Genomic DNA, 22,007 nt, shown 5'->3' with positions numbered 1-22,007 from the left:
AAATGCTGCAAACAGCAATATTCCCCCAGTAGTGTATGAGACGGTGCCCAGTAAATAATTAAATCTGGACCAGACAATTCAGTGATTTTGTAAGCAGTGATCCATGTCATGGGGATATGATCATACACAATCAGCCAGGTTAGAATTATTCCCCAGCATCCTTTGCTGATCACAACAGGCAACCTATTGAATTGGCTGGTCAGACTTGGTGATGTGGTTGATATGTCATTTTACCCTTGCAGCATGGTTGCTCACAATGACAATTGCTGGATTGTCTGTTCTGGACTTCATTATTTGTAGACTGCAGTCATATCGCTTGAACACTGCAGTGTTAAACTGAAAAACAAACAAACTATACTACAAGTACAGCCAGCTCCTCTGACCTACCTGCCCTTAATGACTGCCATGCTTGTCAGAATACTGCCAGTATTCCAGAAAAACAAACAAACTATACTACAAGTACAGCCAGCTCCTCTGACCGACCTGCCCTTAATGACTCCCATGCTTGTAAGAATACTGCCAGTATTCCAGAAAAACAAGGACTTCACCTGGGACATAATTCAGGCGCATTCAATCCCAAGGACATCCGTACCCCCTAAATCAAAATAGACATCTGATAAATATCCATCTTTATTTGATGCAATGACTCTGTGTGACGAGGTCTTCAGCAACCCATGCTCGCTGTAAACGGGATCAGGTGGTCAGGCTTGCTGACTTGGTTGATGTTTGTCATCGTTTCCCAATTTTGTGGATCGATGCTTATGATGTCAATCACTGGATTGTCCAGTCGAGACTTGATGATTTACAGATCGCCGTCATATAGCTGGAATATTGCAGAGTGTGGCGTTAAACAACAAACAAACAAATTCTGTGACTGGCTTACTGACCTTTATTAAGTCCACTTCACAAGGCAGTCCACAATGCAGCAACACCTTTCCAATCAGGAAACATTTTAAGAATTTTGCATTTCGGGTTGTTGTGATATTTAACTTATTGCTGCACAGAACAATATCAGTTATGTTGAACAATATAAATCCTGCTACATCCTGCTACATCTTTGAAACAATATCAATTAAGCATGATCTTTCAAGATTAATTAAACAATATGTTCCTCACAAAATTAAGCAAAATGTGCTGAACAAAATTGATTGAGAAATATGTGTTGAACAAAATGACTTGAGCAACAATATTAATTAGGCATTATCTTCACCAGATTAGCTGAGCAACCTGGACTCAGGAGCTTTATAGATGGAAATCTCTTCATGTCCTGTGTGATTTCCACAAGCTCAGCCTCAGGACCAGCAAATGGAGAAGCACATGATGCCGGAACTCATACAAAATTCATGTCTTTCATTTTGTAACAGGGAAATTACGCTTCACACGCTACAACAGCATGATTGAGCCATGTGTCCCTCAGGGCTGATGTTTGACAGTTCTGTAGATAAAGTTACCATTAGGGAGACATGGCAAGGGGTTCGCTTTACACCAGGAACAGTCATCACATCGATGTCAAGTCATCAGGGTTTAGAATCCTGTCCAAAGTTCAGATCTGTACTTTAAGGGATGGTCAATTTGATGTTTTCAGAGGAAGCAGAAGTTCCTTGGATATTTTTGAAGATATCAGCAATTTGTTCCAGAAAGTACGGCCAAAAAATAATTTTCCCTAAGTATTATGAAAAATACAATTGTCCTGAAAACATTTGTTGTGGTCCAAAGACAATTGTTTGTCCTGATCCTCCTTCTCAAGAACAATGTACGTCACAGCAATGATGGAAAAATATTCTATTTCTAGCCAAAATTCTAGACTCCCCACAGCAATATAAATGGCTGATCCAAAAGGTGTCTGTGACTGGTGGAGGCAAATACAATGGTATGCAGTTTGGGTCTTTATAAATGTCACTGTCACCGGCCTGATGTAATATTTATGGTGATGAGTAAAACCGTTGTGTGAGTGTCAAATGAGATAGATTTCTGGCTTTGAAATATGGTTCAGCTTGATGACTTATTCAGTGATGTATATAATTAGGTCAAGGTTGATCAGCCAAGGTCAACCATGAGCAGGAGAGTTGATGCTGTGATGACATGATGGCGTATTGTTTAAATAAGTCAACTGAACTGTCAGGCATTGAAAGTATACGTCCATGTTTGATGACAGCGAAAAATGAAACAAACAAGAAATGGTTATTCGATGGTGATGTATTAGAGACAAATATTTGGAAATTACCTTTTGGAAATATAAGTGTACATAAAACACCACTTCCTGATTTCTTGAAATTTAGTTTAGGATTAAATCAAGCATTGTGTGATGTCGTTTACAAGAAACAAACTAAAGATTTCTGTGTGTTGTTCCAGTGCAACATACATCCTGAATTTGAACCATGCCTCTTTACACAGCAAATATCAGGGCTATATCTCTCTTCTTCACTTAGTGATGTTGTCCTTGGAACTAATTGTAGTTACAAACTTTACATGATATAAAACAAAAGAGAATAAATCTTTCGAAGGTTCTAAAGCTGCTACAAGAACATAGAAGGATAATCCCAAATCCAACGTTATTGTTTTTATGGTTTAATCCAAATATTTGAATGAAAGCACAAAGATGAATATTTTCTTGAAATGTTTCATCAGGAAACCAGCACTGCAGTCAATGTATGCACAGCATCAAAGGTAATGGTGTATATTTAGCAAACATCTGATAGAAGACACAAATACGAAAACATTTAATAATATTCTGTTATGAAAACAGCTTAAAGGGGCCTCAATTTGTCCCTGAAGATGAAAGGCAAAAGTCAATTACAAACAGTTTGTACTACATCACAGACGATTTTTTTCAATTTCAACAAATTACAGAACATCCTAAATATACTTTCAGGCTGGATTGAATGATATTCATCCAAATGATAAGTATCACATCATTTATTGATGGAAATACATTCCCAAGATCCTGTGCCAGCTTCCATCAATACTGACTTGCCGAACCAATGTCGAAACGCATCACAATCAAACTAGGATCAAAGGCAGCCCCCCTCAAATTAATCAGCTGCATTATCGACAGTTAAGTTGATATCGTTTTATTTTTGCCATCTGAATTTGAATGCCTTTGTCAAAAGCGGTTTGTTTTGTCTCGTAATAATCTCAGGACGGACTGTGAAGATGACTCGTTTATTCAAAGCCTGTCAATCACCAGGTCTTCAAAGCCTGTGGGAGGATGAGATGCTCTGTTTTCATTTAAAACATTGGGTTTCAAATCAGGGATGGGTGATCCGGTAATGGAAGATTAGGGTCTTGTTTTTCACCAATATTTGACAAAGATTGCTTTTATTTGATATTCTGGTGAATTATGGACATTTAAAGCAAACAGGGAAAACTTAACTTCATTTTGCAGAAAGAATTTGTAATTAACATTTTACCATGATATTACTTCTATTTCTGGATGGCTTCCAATTGTGCATGTTTAACTCACTGTAAACGAGTAACTCAGTATCATAACAACCAGTTTTCCCCCAGCCAAGACAAATTGACGGCTTCATTGTAAGACCCTCTTCTGTAGTTTTCGGTTCATGGATCAACTGAATCGAGATGACCAAAGCTGAATGTTTTATTTGCAAGCCTGCTCCATTTTGAGGTGGATTAGATGATAATTCTGTACAAAAATAGCTACCTGAAAAAAAAAGGGTAAAATATTTAAATGAAATCATGCTTGATTAGATTTGCAAAAAAGTTACTCAGTGCAAAAACTATTTCATATTAAGTTACTCTGCAAACAAGTTCCTGGATATCATTAAACGCCACATACAAACACCACCATCCACAACAAGAGAGTTTGTCAAATGGTGCTGATCTAGTGAGTGAATGTTCATCCCAATTCCAGTGAAGCCTGACATTAGGCGGCATCATTCCTCCTCCCCCTCTCCAAGATAGTAAGTGAGATGAGGTGAAATGGGGTTTAATGTCCCGTTCAAGTTTGTGTGCGTGAATATGTTCAAGTGCGTGTGTGCGTGTACTAGTCAAGACTAATGCCGATTTTAATAGTTCTAGACCACTCAGGTACTATGCTGAACACTCCATTCAGACACAGTATACTGACTCTGGGCCGACCAGTTCTTGTTTAAGACCCTTAATGCTGAGCGCCAGGCAGGGTAGCAACAAGTACCATCTTTTAACATCTATTGGTATGACGCTGCCGGGGATCGAAACCTTTCTCTCTCCGGACAGATGCTCTACCAATAGACTACAGATTGCCCCATCCAAATGGTATGCCCTGATGTGCTGCATCTCTGCCAACGAGAGTAATATTTAGTCCCTGAAATACAGTTTTGTATGTGTCAAAATCATTGTACAAGGGAACCCATGAGTTTGGAAGGAACCTTCAACTCTCTTCGCGTTTGCTTTGAGGTGCAAAGTGGATGGGCACAGGCTGCTGGAGCTGTGAGTGAGTGAGTGAGTTGGTGTAAGGTCACTTTGAACAAGATTCCAGGTCTATGCTCTGAGGTCTATAAGAGAAACTCCACTAAACAGTCCCCCCACTCACATGCAGATGCACACACCTGCATGCACACACACATGCACACACACATGCATGCACAAGCACAAACACAGTATACATGCCCACAATACATGTACACACATGCACACTCACCATAAATGCACGCACGTGACCCCCACATATGCACATGCACTTGCACATGACACGCACACGCGAACACACACGCACACAGCACACACATTCTTGCATGTAAATATTCAACCAGCCAGCAGTCAGTGGATACAATTATCTTTATTGTATTCCTGTTTCATTAGTGCACAGAGTCCCCACAATCAACCAATGATTGATAAAATTTATTGTCTTGTTGCTATTTTATCACCAAAGTAACATAAACTGTCGTGACAAACAGGAAAGGTGGCATTCATGTGACACACTTGCTTCTCCGTCTGAACCCAACTCAATCCTAAGACATCCCTATTAATCGATCGGGGACGTGTAGCGACCAGACATTGATTAGATCAATCAATCAGACCAGCACTACTCTCCAAATTAGTTGACTTTGGTCACACTTCTGTGTTATGAAACCTGAGATATTGTGAAGAGAAAGTGAGATGGGTTTAATGCCCTTTGAACAGCATTTAAGTTTTTGGAAAAATTGTTTTGCTGATACTTCTGACCTCTTGGTCCCAGCCAGCATGAGATTCAGCATTCATGTTAAAATTATATCAAATTTTTGACAAATTTAAAACAACTTGTGTTTCGAGTTTTTCAAAATATACTTTGTTAAAAGCTCACAACAGGAGCTTTTATATATATTTGTATCATTAAAATTTAGATAAAGTAACCAATTACCAGTTAGATCGAAAGAAGTTAAAGAACATCCCAATGTTTCATGTGACTTTCGTCATGTTGACCTGTCTATGACAGACTAACTATCAATCATAGGAAACTATTTAGTGTTCATTACTTCCTTTCAGCAGTACAATACATGCATGTTGAAGTAGGCCTGTAAATCTTAATGGTGAGTGAGTGACTTGGGTTTAACGCCGCTTTTAACAGTATTCCAGTTATATCGTGGCGTGTCAGCTTGATGTGGGAGGAAAGCCCGAAGTGATGCAGGTCTTAGACGTTTACCACTTCGGTGAAACCCACGAGCACGGGTATGGTGCTGACAAATCAAGAAACATAATCGGGGCGAACCAGGATTCGAACCCACAATCTGTAAATCTTAAGCCTGAAGTGACACAGTACACTAACACGGTTATACCTGGAGACAAATATGTACAATTTGAACACAAAGTGCACTGTTTACATCAAGGCCAGAAGATGTGTGTACGACTTTAACTTGTCTTGCTGATTTTCACATAAGTTTCTTACAATATTATCAATGCTAGAATACTGCAATTACAATATCACCAGTACATGTACTGTGCTTCTTCATTTCAGATGATATCACTGCAAGCATTATGTTTCACCAAGAATTACACGTCAGCATTTTAGATGATATCACTCCAACTGTTGACTTCAGCATTTCAGATGATGTCACTCCAACTGTTGACTTCAGCATTTCAGATGATGTCACTCCAACTGTTGACTTCAGCATTTAAGATGATGTCACTCCAACTGTTGACTTCAGCATTTCAGATGATGTCACTCCAACTGTTGACTTCAGCATTTCAGATGATGTCACTCCAACTGTTGACTTCAGCATTTCAGATGATGTCACTACAAGTATTTCACTTCTGTTTCAGGTATCAGTCGGACACAGCTGGTTGTGATATCCACATGTTCTGCCATTATCGGCACCTTCTTCCTAATTGCAGGCATCCTGCGAGTGAGGTAGGTAGCACCACATTAAACCAGATCCACTGTCAATCATAATACTTCTGTGGACCCCAAGGGGCCTCCAAGGGTTATTTCACTGGATGTAGATCAACTGAATTTTCACTTATCCCCTCCAATGTTTTTTTTAAATCAGTCATGCAGGTGTCCTGCTTGATCTGGATTAAGAGGGGGTCGTCTCAAAAGCAAATAGTAAATATTTAAAGGTTACCAAATTTGATGTTTTGTTATGTACCATACATGGGCGTATACATTGATGTACAATCATTATTTCATTATTATGTTTTGCAAACTACCGTATTCGACGTAATAAGCGCACAGGGCACTCTAAAAATTAGAAATAGGGGTCTCTTATTAGAATATTATTTTGGTGGAAAAAACAGAGTTAAAAGATAAATTTTGTGGTTTATGCTGACAGTCTGAACTGTTTATATACGACAATTTATATTCGAGAATTTAATTGCCCATAATTAAGGGTGCATATAACACACGAGTGCGTATTATACATGAATGAATAAGTCTTGTGTACATTGATCAATCGGAAGGGATGCTAATTGGGATTATTCACTTGCCAATAAATTAGCAAATATCGCAGTGGGCGCTTATTAGAGCGGGGCGCTTATTACGTCGAATACGGTACATACAGTCAAATTCTTCATACATGTTATTTATACATTCATAGTTAAGCACTGTATCAGTTCATCAGCTTTTCTCTTATTAATGAAGCCATTGCAACACAGATATCTGCCACTGCATTGTCAGAAAGCGTACACCTATAGTTGTGCGTCTGCCATTTCAGCAACTGAGAGAGTGAGTGAGTGAGTTGGGTTTATCACCGCTGTTTAACAGTATTCCAGTCATATCACGGTGTGTCAGCTTAATGTGGGAGGAAGTGATGCAGGCCTCAGACGTTTACCACTTCAGTGAAACCCACGAGCACGGGTATGGTGCTGACAAACCTAGAAACATAATCGGGGCGAACCAGGATTCGAACCCACAATCATAGGTTTCTGGCTTGCCCAAGGGACGCAACTCTGCACAGCGAATTGCGGCGCCTTAGACGACTGGGTCACCCGTGCCCCCCCATTTCAGCAAGAGAATGAACTGTATCACGACTCACTTCCTTTTAAAGTACATACCAATTTGACATTAACTGATATGAGTGACATGACAAATACCATCGCTCACTAATTAATATGAAACATCACTTACTTAAGTTGGTAAACTTACCCACTCTCATGGTAACATCGCTCATGAGATGGTCCCCCAGTTAAAACAACAGCTAAGTGGATTTAGCATCAAAGGATATTGCAATGGTTTTACATTTTTAGCTAAAACTGAAGAGTGTTTTAACTAACTTATAAAATGTCTACATGCAAGAAATACCAGAAAGAAGGAAAAAGCAACAGGACGCTTAATAGTAAAACAATACTGTAGTCATAGTATAAAACAAGTTTGGTGACAGCGTGCAAGAAAAAGACTATGTGCAGCATGCAGACATGTAAGATTGAACACCCTTTCATCACCTGCCCCAGTGGCTCTGTGGGAAAATAGTGGATTACATCATGGAATTTCCTTGTGAAAAAGATTGTGACTTTTAACCAGTCAAAATTCAGCATAACATGCATATTATAAGGCAGTTGATACACTTCAACTGTAAAACCTAGGTCTTACAATTCAAAGGTAAAACCTCCAAGCAGGTTTACAATCCAAATGAAAAACCTTTCAGCAGGTCTCACTTGAAAGTAGTACCTCTCACGAGGTTACAATGAGATAGCAACATACATACAATGCTACAGACAAAAGTGGCATTCGATTGATATGGGCCGTGTCCTGTGCTTGTTGTGTAAGTGACAACTGACTAGCTGGGTGGTCACACTCGGTGACTTGGTGGGCTGCTTGTCAATTAACCCATGGGCTGTTGCCCATAATACTTCAGTTCTTTACAGGCTGCTGTGTTACTAGGATGTCAAGACCATGCCCCAGCCCGGGCTAGGTTAAAACAAGAATTGCAGTTAGATCTGCTATCTGTCATAGATCTCCTAAAGCCAAGAGATGCAATAGCGAAGGCCAGACTAACTCTATTTCTGAGAGATGGACAGCTACTCGAACGTATATAAACAGAGCAGCCAAGGAAAGAAATGAAATCATATCAATATAAGAAAATAGAAATCATATCAATACAAAAACAGAAATTATGTGAACACCAAACTCACAATAGATATGTGTACCCTACTCACACACAGGAGTCCCAAAGAGGGACAGGTCAGCTGAAATTGCCTAGGCAGAAGGCGACCTCTTAAACACCTAATGCAACAACAACAACAACAACAACAACAACAGGCCGCTGTGAATATTGGAATATTGCTGACTGTGACCTTAACAACAAACTAACCATAGTGTTGTTGCAGTCATGGTTATTGGTTTGGACCTGCTCTTTCAATGGTATTTACATCTGTTACAGTAATGCAATAATCAAAACGCCAGGTGAGAGAGTTTTCACCCCTTCAGCAATATTCCAGGAAATCACAGTAGGACAGCATGAGTAACTAGGAAAAGACTTTAGATCTTGGGGAATCAAACCCTGCATGGTCTTCGGCATGGGGATACTTGATCCACTCTGCTACCTCCCAGTCCCTTAATGGACCCACACTGGCATCATAGGGCTAGGGTAATTTTTAAAGGATATATTTTCGGTCACTGTCACTGAATAGAGGAACAGCCATCATGTCCAGAGAACAATTTCTCTTTTTGCTAAAACCTGGGGACATTTTGTTTTCTTTTTTTCCTTCTGGATCAGATAATTTTGAAAAGTATCAAGTTGTTTTTTGGATGAAACAGTTCGTACTTGAGTGATGCCCAAACAAACAAAGCCCTCTCATCATGATCCTCTTCAACTTTCTGGATCGGCCATCTTGAAATTTCTATCACATACCACCGTGCTTTTGAAGTTTTTGAAGAAACAAATAGCCATCTGCAGCCCTTGTTAACGAGGAGGTTGAACTGCAGTGATCGCATCTTGACATGACCTTAAGTTTAGTTTTTATCACTGGTGATTATTTTCTTTGATAAACAAATATGTTTTGCCGATGCATCTGCCCTCTTGGTACAAGTATCAGGTACAGGATTCATGTGAAATTTGGATCATAACTTGTCGTAACTTGTTTTTCAAGTTTTTCAAATACAAATTTGTTAAAATCTTCTGACAGGATTTAAAAAATATTTTGGGGTATCTTTTACAATGTTATTAAAGTGCCTGATTAAGAAATTTTGAAGAAATCATGTCCACTATTAAGCTTGTCTGAATTACAAAGCTGTTCAATATACACTTTTCAGAAGAACACCCGATTCTTTCAGATTAAACAGTTAATCTGCCTTGTATGAAAGAAATGGTGTCTTTTTAGTTGTATATCATATGTTTTTGTTGGATTTGGCATGTTTCTTTTCTGTCATCAATACTTATTTCAAGTGACAGACTAAAATACATAAAACTAAGCATGACATCTTGTCAGCGTTGAGGTATTTTGCTTTTTCTAAATACTGGGTACTTAGTAACACAAGTGGAAATAAGTCCATAATAAATACTATCTGTATCAAATGAGGTTTATAAGTAGAGATTTTTTGTCATGATTTCCTTATTTCAAATATCATGTGTTAGGAATAAATATTGTATCATGAGAGCCTTTGGCGATCATAATACATCTCTTATTTCTGATATATGATATTTACGAGATGGAGACCCATGAGGAAAATAATCTCTTTATCATATAATATCATTCCAATAGTTTATGTTTAAGACTTATTTTCACTCAAAGAATTAACTTTAGAAACCGTGTATGAATCCAATGTTTGAGTGAATCGTCCCGTTAATTATGTAGTGCCAAACTATTTGCAGCAATGCTTGTCTTAATTCAGAATCCCCCCACATCAGGAAACCCCTACCTTAACATAATGGGAACAGTAACAACAACATCAAGCAGACAATGAGTTGATGTATGGGGCTTAAAAGTAGTTCCTGCTCAGTGACCTCATTTGCATATTTATTGGATCATGATGCCAAAATTTTCGCATCAATAACATTACCGGTATCCAGTATATGGTAAAGATTTTTTCCGCATTCCAGGAACTACTACAAGCAGAGATGCATTATCCATTACATGATAAAGAGTTTGTCCACATTCCAGGAACTACTGCAAGCATGGATAACATTATCCATTACATGATAAATATAGAATACTAAACGAACTCCTGTGTAATACCAATTTTATGAAACGAGTGAATAGTTCTGGTATCTGACGAGTGAACGCTCATCAGATACCACAACTATTCACGAGTCTCATAAAATTGGTTTTACATGGGAGCAAGTTTAGTATTATATTTATTACTTGCCATTTATAAAGTTTTGAGAATTATACTGTTGAGTGTGAATTGGCCGACACCTTCACGATCCACAGCATTATCCAATCGAGTTTAACAGAATAATACTTCAAACCCATCAAAAGTTGAAACGAATGAATTTAATACCATACAACGGTTCACCATTAGAATTCAGGCGTCCGTTCCACAAAATTATCGTAGCACTAAGGATATTGGAAGTCGCATACTTTGACTGAGACTAACGACTGTCGTTGTGCTACAATACGATCGCCTTGTGGAACGGGGCCTTGCACCTCAAAGTTTACAATCACGTCACAATACCCGATGATGTAATTTGTGGAATTTTGTTGCAAGATCGAAACATTGCCATATGACGTCAGCCTAGCGACAAGGTTGCTGGGGTCATCGAGCCTGCATAAGCTCCTCTCAGCGATCTATCATCTCCACAAGCAATGTCATTAAATAAGCCAAGGGATGTTGAGAGCTTTCAATATTTGTTCGTGTAACATGTTTCGAGAGTACATAAGCACACAATGTGTAATACAGCTGTATGTTTATTAAACAATTGATCTCTTCACGGGCACGTAATAAAGAGCTTATCCACATTTCAGGAACTACTACAAGCGTTACCGCCAGCAGCAGAGACAGGCAAGTCGACCCACATTCCGTAGCTGTAGTGTAGCGTTGCGTAACTCCACCCCTTCCAACGAGCAGATCCACAGGGACTCTCTCCTCAGTAAATCCAGCTCAGTCCAGGTGGGTCAACCTCAGTAGTGCTAGTGATGGTCATCGATGTCACCCCAGCCTGGGATACCCTGGTCACGTGAGTGTGGGAGTGTGTTGGGTTTAACACTCAGGCCTGAACAGTATTTCAGTTATTACGGCTTATCAGCGTGAATATTGGCAATATGGCCAAAGAGTGCTCAAGTCCAGACATTAACCGCTTTGGTGAGTGCGTTGGGTGTAACACTGCCCTAAACAGTATTTTAGTCATCATGTCAGCATGAATAGTGTTAACACTGCCCTAAACAGTATATTAGTCATCATGTCAGCTTGAATAGTGTTAAACACTGCCCTAAACAGTATATTAGTCATCATGTCAGCTTGAATAGTGTTAAACACTGGCCTAAACAGTATTTTAGTCATCATGTCAGCTTGAATAGTGTTAAACACTGGCCTAAACAGTATTTTAGTCATCATGTCAGCATGAATAGTGTAAAACATTGCCCTGAACAGTATTTCATTTGTTTAACATGTTAGCTTGAATAATGGCAAAAAGGCCAAAGAGTGCTGAAGTACACTTTGGTGAATGTGTTGGGTGTAACATTGCCCTGAACAAAACTTCAGTGATCATAGCATGGCATCTAGACCAATAATAGTCATTATGTCATCTTGAATAGTGTTAAACACTGACCTGAACAGTATTTTAGTCATCATGCCAGCATGAATAGTGTTAACACTGCCCTAAACAGTATATTAGTCATCATGTCAGCTTGAATAGTGTTAGACACTGCCCTAAACAGTATTTTAGTCATCATGCCAGCATGAATAGTGTTAAACACTGCCCTAAACAGTATTTTAGTCAACATGATAGCTTGAATAGTGTTAAACACTGCCCTGAACAATATTTCATTTGTTTAGCATGTCAGCTTGAATAGTGTTAAACACTGCCCTAAACAGTATTTCATTTGTTTAGCATGTCAGCTTGAATAGTGTTAAACACTGCCCTGGACAATATTTCATTTGTTTAGCATGTCAGCTTGAATAGTGTTAAACACTGCCCTAAACAGTATTTCATTTGTTTAGCATGTCAGCTTGAATAGTGTTAAACACTGCCCTGAACAATATTTCATTTGTTTAGCATGTCAGCTTGAATTATGGCAAAAAGGCCAAAGAGTGCCGAAGTACCGATATTAACCACTTTGGTGAGTGAGTTGGGATAACACTGCAGTTTGAACAGTTTTCAGTTGCACATGTCAATGATCTCAACCAGGTTGTTGAAACCCATGCACATGAACATGGTTCTTACAGAGTAAGATATTTATTTGGAATTGAACCTCCAAATAATAGATCCTGGCAGTGAAGTCTTTATGCCTCAAGACATTCCCAGATGAATTGGAATACATCTTTTACCGCTGCTTGTTTCAATCATGAAAGAACGGTGTAATTTGATTGGATGGCTTTCTTGGAATTGGCTCATTCCATCCTGATTAAGATGGCGTAGTGGGTATTGGGGCCAGGGTATTTTTCAAATTAGAAATATAATCATGGATGATTCTAGCCAGAATCCCAAAAGGACAGTCTTGCAGCCTTGACCCTTTTTTCTTTGTTTTCACAGAGCAACTTCACAGGCAGAGGCACGGGTACCCAGTATCCTGCCAGCCAGTCTTCTCGCGATAATTCCAGGAATAATTCTCCAAAAGCTTATGCTGATAAAACTCCTTTGCTGGTGGTGACGTCTCCGTCAGACACCACCAACGCCTCCACACCAACGGTATCCCAAGCATCCTTGCAGTGTCCAGAAGACGACCCTTCAAGGAGAAAGGTACAGGTCACATGGCCCCCCATCATCAGCAATGTTGTAGATGTAGTAGATGTAGTTGTTAATGACTGTTGTCGTTGATTGAAGCACATATTTTTTATGTTGTCATTGAAACTAATGTGTGAACATTTGGGTATGACCACAAATATTTCATTGTTAATTTAAGTTTTTCTATGAGAATACAGACAATGTGCTGTCTTAAATAATCTCTAATTACTTTAGTAAGGGCTAGGTTAGGCAAGTTGTCTAAGGTTGAGTTACTGGTCCTGACGAATATTTCCTGGCAATTGTGCAGTGAACTTTGTTCGACATCTTCAAGAAGGGATGAAATTTGTAAGGTAGAATCTTGATATCTTGGTAACTAAGATAGCTAGAGCCACTATATTGGGTTCTAAATATAGTTGTTTTTCTCAAAGAATGTTAAAAACCTGTGTATAGTGACAGTTGTTATTTCGACAATCAGTTTTATTCCAGCCTATCACAGCAACATGTAAATAATTAATTCTGTCCAAAGCAAGTTGTGAAGATCCGGGTTAGATTAGGTCTTCAGCAACCCATGCTTGCTGTACAAGGCTAGGTGACTTGGTTGAAGCATGTCATCAGTCCCAATTGTGTGGATCGATGCTCATATCAATCACTGGATTGTCTGGTCCAGACTCGATTATTTACAGACCGCTGAGTGCGGCATAAAACAACAAACAAACAAACAAACAAACCAAGTTAGTGACTAAAGCAACAGCAACATCCCATGTTGCCAGCGTAATGTGACATGCAATCACTCATGTCACAAAGCATGACCACCAAATCCCTATTTCAGTTGACTCTCAGGACAAGGATGATGTACTGCATACCTGGTTTGACTATATTGCCCATAGGGTCATTTGTCTAGTGAATCAGTGTGACTGTCAGATAGTCCTAGCCCCGACCATACTCCCACTGGCCTACAAAGACTTTGGACAGTAGCGCTGAGATTGTTTTTTTGAAACAGGCCTCTTGTACTGTTATTTCAGCTTCCATTGTGACCAGCCAATCCCATTTTTAGTTGGCCGTAGCCTGGGACACTGACAGTCCTCACAGAACTTAGGACCAGACATCAACAAATTTAGTTTTCAAAACTTTAGCTGTTCATTTCCTTATGATAACTCTGAGGGAAAGTTTGAAATTGTTTGCCTCGAGGAACTGCATCAGTAGGAGACCATCCTGACAATCGTCAGATATTAATCTCTGATTTTCATATTGATAATTCGATTTCTATCCCCCATTACACAGTCTGCAGCATAAGCAGTGTCATGTTGCCGCAATCTCCTGCAAGCCAGACGAGGGTCGGGTATACACCTAAAGCCCCGTACTAGACAGGCCCAAGTTGAATTAGCAAGTCTAAGGTCACAGCTGAGCCGCGAGACATATGATTCAAGTCGAATACGATTACAAGTGACAGAAATGCGTCTGGACGGAACGTCTTGCGGAAATTTCAATGCTGGGACATTTCTGGAGATTTTACGAGAGCTTCTCAATGACCGTTTTGACGTTTATTACTTTGCTGTATGACAAAGGGATGCAGGACTTCAGATATTGTATCCGCATGGGTAAAAGAAATTACGGACCAACAGTGATGAGTAGCTATTACCATGTTTTTGTTAGGGTTCCCTTAAAAGGTAATTTTATGACCAGGTTAATTTTGAAATAAATTGATCTGAAGCTCCAAAATGTCATTGAGGGTATGTTAACCTTTACCAATAGTATTCATAGAAGAAACAATTAACGGTATAGTTATTAACGGTTGGCTGATTTGTATTCCTGAACAGGTTTTGTAAATTAAAAAAACATAAATTCAAACTGATAAATTATTATTAACATTAAGAAATATGAAATTGTGTATTCTTTAAAAATATTTAAGAAATGATTTGATCTTTGAAATTTAAGAAAACTCACGATAATCATGAACAGAAATTAAAGAAAGATTATGATACTGAAATATTGGTTTCAATGACAATGAGGGTTATAGTCGTGTAGATGTAATTGTACTTGTAATATTGTCTGACATGTTTGAATATACATATTAATACGGAGATAGATGATGGAGACTGGAGATACAATTTCACGTTTTGAGATGTACCTAGATTCATTCCTCAAATTCAATGTTTTAAGATTAACGCTAAAATACGATCATATTTTATCATTAGAACGGAAGGGAAAATGGATTCTGCACATTATTTATTATTCGAATCAGTTCACAGATATATTTAAGCGTTTATCATTTGAATCGATTTATGTCCATTTTCCTTGCAATGAATTCCAGGTAACATCCATGTCAACCCGTTTTAGGGCGTGGTTTTGTCATTTTACGAAAATATTGTCTAAATTGGTTCATTTCGATTGACAATTTTATCAAGTGTGCTGCTTAAATAGTTGACATGGGTGTTGACATTCGATGCCCTGGAAGTAGCAGTCAGAACTTAAAAATAGTCATTGGGCTGTACAAAACGGATAGAAGACCAAAAGTATCACATGGCCCAGGAACATCACACAGAACCCGGCGCAGTGGTTACAACGCTGCCACAGGCTAATTTGCATATCACGTGACCGGACTTTTCACTTGTTTGTAAACAAATGCGTTTCAGAAATCAGAAAAGAAGGGACAAATGCAAGTTTTTAGGGGGGCTTTGCATATTGTTTTGCATAATTATGTAAATATGCTACTACCACTGCGACAGCGAGTTGCATGACAATACATATTTACACATCAAAGTGACTGTATCGCTAGCTCTCCATAGGGCTTCGATGACAGCACGTGGAGCCGTACAACCAATGTAAAGACAGGATAACTACGCAAATGGAAATAGTTTTTAACGATTTAGGATATTTTCTCAATGAAAGTTAACCATTCTGTGACATGTTAATTTATATATGTATCATACAGTATCTATGTAAGATGTGACGAATCGTCACATGGCGCTTGCCTGAAACAGGTACTGTGCTGGTCGCATTGAACTCTGGGTCGCATTGAACTCTGGGTAGGAGAGTGGACCATCACAATGTAACTCCATCAAAACAGACAATTTATTCGACTAAATATTCTACTGGCCCGTGTTCTGTTTTACAAACATAACACCGAAGGCTTTTGTCAAAAACAGCCTTGATGACTGCCTTTGAGTTGTCTGTGGACAAGAACTATTTGCCGGAGCTTATCTTCACTTCAAGCATTAACACATTTTACATAACTCGTGATCAAAGATACGACTTACAGTTGTTACCTTCAAACTCCTCCCCGTTGATGGCAGCACTGGATACCGCGAACGAATCCACCTGGGAAAAATGTTCAGCACCTCTTATTAAGTATTTCCATATAAAATGGCTTTCTTTTCTTTCTTTTATAAAAATCGTATCTTGTATTACTTTTGTGACGTCAAATTTGTTTACAAAGTGCCTTACGCAACTTGAAATTCAAAACAGAGATCGATTATCTCATAATATGTTTTGTAACTGTTTCACGGCAATATTTATTTAACCCTTTCTACACTGATTTGCATCATATGATAAGGCAATCTTCAGGGGGGAAATACAGTGCCCGTATTAACCTTTCACTGAGTACATAATGGTGATATTTAAGACGTTCATCAAACTGGGATCAATATCGTATGGGGATATTTACAAAAACATACATGGAAGTTTTGGAAATAAGAAAATTAAGACGAGGCGCTGCCTAACCCTTTTCCTTTTTGTCATAAGTGGCCGGTGGCATTATTCCATGGAAAATGATATGGTATCGGGAAGGAGGAGATAGCAACGTGGCTGCTCACCTTCTAGCGCCTCAAAGGCAGCTTTTCATAGTATATTAAAGGATTGACTGTGTATTTTTTCGGTTCATTGAGGTATGAATCGAAAAACCGATGTGCAGACTGAATGAATCCGCGTAGCGGATTCTTACAAAGTTTTGCACATCGGTTTTTCGATGAATATGCATGAAAGTCGTTAAATGTCCTGTGCATGACGATACACGTTAGCAGAAAAGGAATTCCCTCGACTGTAATATTGGGATTCCCCGACATTTCACAGTAATAAAAGTAGTGCCCCTCGATGGGCGTGGCTTAATTTTTTACATTCATTGGGAAATGAATGCAATAACACGTGACCAATTCAGCAAATCAAAATGCAGAAATTTCAATGAACACAACGAAAATTTAATTATTCCCCAGAGAGCTGATGAAATAGGAGTTCACACTGATCCATTGACTGGGGTAGTAATGAGCTTTGTACATGATATTCAGCTTGGAAAAAAGCGCCATACAAATGGAACGTTAAAATAAAATAAACTGAAGTGCGAAATCGGGGATTCCGGAAGCGCTAGTATAAAATCCTCCAACATTATTATCAATTCAGACAAGCATCTTTGGTGACGATTTTCGTATTTCTGCACCCATGTTGACTTGCTTGATAAGTGTTTTTTAAACTTGACATCTGTTTATTTGTTTATTATCTTATTGACAGGTTTTGATATGCAACAAGAGACGGAGACCTTGATATTCTTTCAGCCTTAGAACCCATCTTGAAATGTATTTTCAGTTAAGTCACATCTACAGTTTTGTTCGGTTTGTGCACCACATTTTATATGTTGAGTTCAGTTTGATGTTTTAAATGAGTGTTTTCACAGGATTTGTATCCCGTTTATTGTATCTACAGATTGTTACAAAACTATTTATGCTCTGGGACGCAAATTTCAAAAATCGGAAAGAGTTAGTGTTTAATGTGCGGAATCAAATCAAAACGACCAGATGCCAGAAATAGCATACAGATAAAAGTAAACAATCCCAAAATATATAGCCGAAAACGCAAAACCACCATGGCCATTCTCAGAGAAACCTGCTGAAACATTTGCAAAACAAAATAATGTCTTTGTCAACTATCATAATAACAATCAAATTCATTTTCAAACTTTGAAAAAATAGATAGTTAATCGAGGATTCACCTTTGAAAACACTCTTAAGAATCTTGCAGTTTCATTTTGCAGTGTTGTACATTGTGTCGTAAAACTCTAAGAAAATGTTGGTACTGTTTTGTCATATATGGATTGTAATACTTAAACGTCCGTTTACATTATGTGTTTATTGTCTTATATCAGTTATAAAAGTGCAAAATCTAAAATTAAATTTTGAGTTGTATGTTGTGTTTAACAGGTTAAATTGATATTTTATTAATCTGATAACTCTAACAAAATGACCCTGCTTTATAATATGTTATGATGTATATTTCAGAATGCCAAACCACCCATTACCAACGAAGACGACAAGGAAAATAGTCCCCTATTGGTGAACAGTGACGACAATCATATAGACATTGGACAAATTTCCGATGAAGGGTATATTGAAACAATACTCAATAACAAAGGCCCGTTAGATAAACAAACACCAATGGTAAATGGTGACAGTGAAAACGTCAAGGACTTCCCTGTAAAAGATTCTTGTCCAAAGGTTAAAGAAGTAAATAATGTACCTATCACTGAAAGAGAGAAAGCCCGAGACGCCCTAGTCAACAACGCCCCTAAGTCTTCAACTGCCGATGGACAGACGAGACCTGTCCAATCACCCGAACTTTCTCCCGGAACCAATGAAGCAACTATGCTTATCCCATTAGATTCAACCACCAATGAAAATGCTGGATTTGAGGCATCCAACTTTGGACTGACCCAATCAGATTCCAGCTTGTCATCAAACAATCCGGCATACGCTTATGGAAACCAAACGGAGTATTCCAATGGCCTCAGCCATTTTGAGGAAATTATGATACACGGCCAGGTTTTCAATGATACCCCATCCCACAGAAATCCCCGACTGAATCCACTTCCCATGCCATCCCTTCGCAGTTTTTCCGAAAACTCCTTTGATTACGGGAGTGGTACGAACACTGACAGAATAGCTGCATCAACGGTAGCCCAAGCGGGCTCATCAAGGGGAGATCACTCTATGATGAGAAGCATGTCGCTTGTGGACTCCTCACCCATGGGAAGGAGGGACAGACGGCTTATGAAAACAAATTCCGTCGTTGGAGAGGTTGCATCGGATCTTCCAGTCCTCGGACACATAAGTGACCCCAAACCTTCAGAACAATCGGAAAATTGTGTTCCTCCTGCTCAACAGAATATGTCGGCTCAAGCGAAGCGTGAGCTTTTTGGTTGTGGACAAGACACAAATATTCAATCGAGTGGTGAATTGTCTCGAGAAACATCTACCGAGGTCACTCCGCCTACCATCACCAAACTCTTGACGTCATGTGAAGAAGAGAAAACAACGTTTTTGTGACATTATTTTTCTATTCTTCGTCATTGTTACTGTTTTCATGGTTTTAGAGAATGTCGTGCTGAGGATGAGAGGTGCTCGTGGGAATTCTGTCTCAAGGGTAAACCGTTGGTTGCTGTGTTTCTAGTCTTGCAGGGACATATTATTTGATATTTCAGTGTGAATCAGGATTGTGGGATTAACATCACTTATCATCCGTGTAGGTAGTGACAGAAAATGATATGCAGCCCTAACGTTAGTGGGGCACGGGTGGCCAAGTCGTCTGTGCAGAGTTGCGGCTCTAAGCCGTGACAAACACATATGATCGTGGTTTCGAATGCCAGATTCATCCCGATTGTGTTTCTCGGTTTGTCAGTATTCGTCCTCGTGGGTTTCAAGAGGTAAACATCGCAGACCCTCATCAACTAATGGTTTCTTCTCACTCAACCTGACACGCCGTAATTTTACTGAAATAATGTTCAAGGCGGCATAAAACCCAACTCACTCATTCACTCCACACAGCAGATTCCAATCCTCTAAAAGTTGTATTATGTTTTACATGGGTGTTTCGAATATATAACGAACTGATTTCGGGGTATCTCCTGTGTGGCCTCGTTGACGTGGAGATTGTGAATATTTACACCACACTCAACGATATCCTTCCACGGCTTGTAAACGATGAATTCAGGGCCAGATAAACCCGTGTTCGACAGCATGGGAGATAGGAACCAGCTTCAGATACCCAGTCAGCAAGGTGATACATTATCACAACCCAATACTCGTTTGTGGGCTCTTGTGGCAAGCACGAGGAATTGGGGAGGTTGTCTGCACAGAAGGGGTGGGTTTTGTTTTCGTTTGTTTTTCTGGGGTTTCTTTTGGTGGGCGGGGAGGTAAAACAGTAAAATTATAATCAACGTTGATCCTTCCTCTTGGCAGATATAAATAGAACACAGACAAATGACATTTGTTTCTCCCCGATGGGTGAGTGAGTGGTTTAGTTGGTTTTAACGCTGCATGGGGGAGTATTTCATTTATATCCCGACATGTCAGTTCCATGAGTGACCTTAGGTTTACCACTTTGAAACCAGAGCATGAGTCTGACAAATCGATGGCAATGGGGCGACTCACCAGAGCACTATTCATACTTGCAAAAACTTCACCCCAGTTTCAATTTCTTTTAGAGATGATTAATTTTCATTTCGTCCACAATGGAACTGAGTTAAAGAGAGTCTGTTTTAGAGGCCGTGAGTAGCTGTAATATTGTTGAGACGGCGTAATGCAATATTCACTAAGTGTTTTAGTGTGTGCAGCGTGTCTTGATTTAAAAAGTTGTTACTATACGTAACTGTAAGCATACGTGACTTTGTAGCACCATGACAAAGGTTAAAACAAACTGGCTCACAAACTGTCAACATTCGTATCTGCAACGAAATCCTGCAGGTCATGTGACCAGAGCTGCGCACATCACGTGACCAGGGTGACAAATTCCTTATTTCCTACGTTTAAAGATTAACGCCTCATGTTTTGCCTTTCTGGGAAAGTTTCAGATCAGGCCGAAAAGAGGACAGATAGCGTGTGTTGTGAATGAAAGACAAATATGATGAAAATTGTTTGTCGTATTTCCTCTAATAGGCGCTTCCGTCATTGATTGGAGACCTGATGCCTACAAGAGCCCCGCTCCACAAAGCGATCTGTATTGGAGTAATGGTTATCTTAACACTAAAATCGCTTTGTGGAGCGGGACCCCACCTCTTTCCTCCCGGTACAATAGGGACTAGTTATATGGTTTGTGAATGGGGAGCATTCATTTATTGTTTTAGTCGACCCGGTCTCCATTTTGACGTCCTGTGTATATTAGAAGAAATACGAAGCCAAAAATGAAAGTTTGTTTATATCTTGTTTGTGGCTTTGTGATATTTTGTTTTTACTTAGATGTGCAGAAACTACCTTCAGTCATCTGTGGGTATCAGCTCCATATGTAGTATATACATTGAGCCTTCTCGTTACCATACCTCATGTTGAGGTGTCTTGTCAATTTCTCTGGTCTCTTATTTATTTCGTAATTGTGTCACTTGAAGTTTTAGGAAAAAAGAAATGAATATTCGAAGAATACATGATGGTCATGTTTAGTCTGTTTGGCTACACTTTTCGAATTATAATGTCAATTGGCAGATTAACGACACCGGCAAAACCGAAAAAGGCATGCGTCAAACTATTTACATAATGGTTCTGTTGTCTAAAGCACCAAGGCGACTCTGCTTGTCGTAAGAGGCGACTAACAGGATCGGGTGGTCAGACTCGCTAACTTGATTGATGCATGTCATCGTATACCAATTGCGTGGGTCGATGCTCATGATATCAATCACTGGATTGTCTGGTCCAGACTACAATGTTTACAGACCGCCGTCATAGCTGGAATATTGCTGAGTGCGGCGTAAAACAAACAAACAAATCTAAAGCGCAACAATTCGCTGTGCAGAGTTGCGTC

General features: G+C 39.2%; 1 protein-coding gene across 4 annotated transcripts in view; it reads left to right on the top strand.

The window, feature by feature from the left end:
• Positions 1 to 21,755, top strand: part of LOC139471651 (uncharacterized) — a 185,808-nt gene extending 164,053 nt beyond the window's left edge. For 3 of the 4 annotated variants that reach the window (XM_071254074.1, XM_071254072.1, XM_071254073.1), the window contains 4 exons: positions 6,238 to 6,325; positions 11,317 to 11,461; positions 13,044 to 13,250; positions 18,500 to 21,755. In XM_071254074.1, the coding sequence (XP_071110175.1) occupies positions 6,238 to 6,325; positions 11,317 to 11,461; positions 13,044 to 13,250; positions 18,500 to 19,543 (1,484 nt within the window). In that variant the 3' untranslated portion in view covers positions 19,544 to 21,755. The remainder of the gene's footprint in view (positions 1 to 6,237; positions 6,326 to 11,316; positions 11,462 to 13,043; positions 13,251 to 18,499) is intronic. The other variant, XM_071254075.1, reaches the window with a different exon arrangement.
• Positions 21,756 to 22,007: the final 252 nt, after the last annotated feature.

Source organism: Haliotis cracherodii, unplaced genomic scaffold (genome assembly GCF_022045235.1).
Source record: "Haliotis cracherodii isolate W230 unplaced genomic scaffold, xgHalCrac1.p SCAF_23, whole genome shotgun sequence".
Lineage (NCBI taxonomy): Eukaryota > Metazoa > Mollusca > Gastropoda > Lepetellida > Haliotidae > Haliotis > Haliotis cracherodii.
Note: the sequence above shows the minus strand (reverse complement) of the source record. Positions and strands in the feature narration are given on the sequence as shown.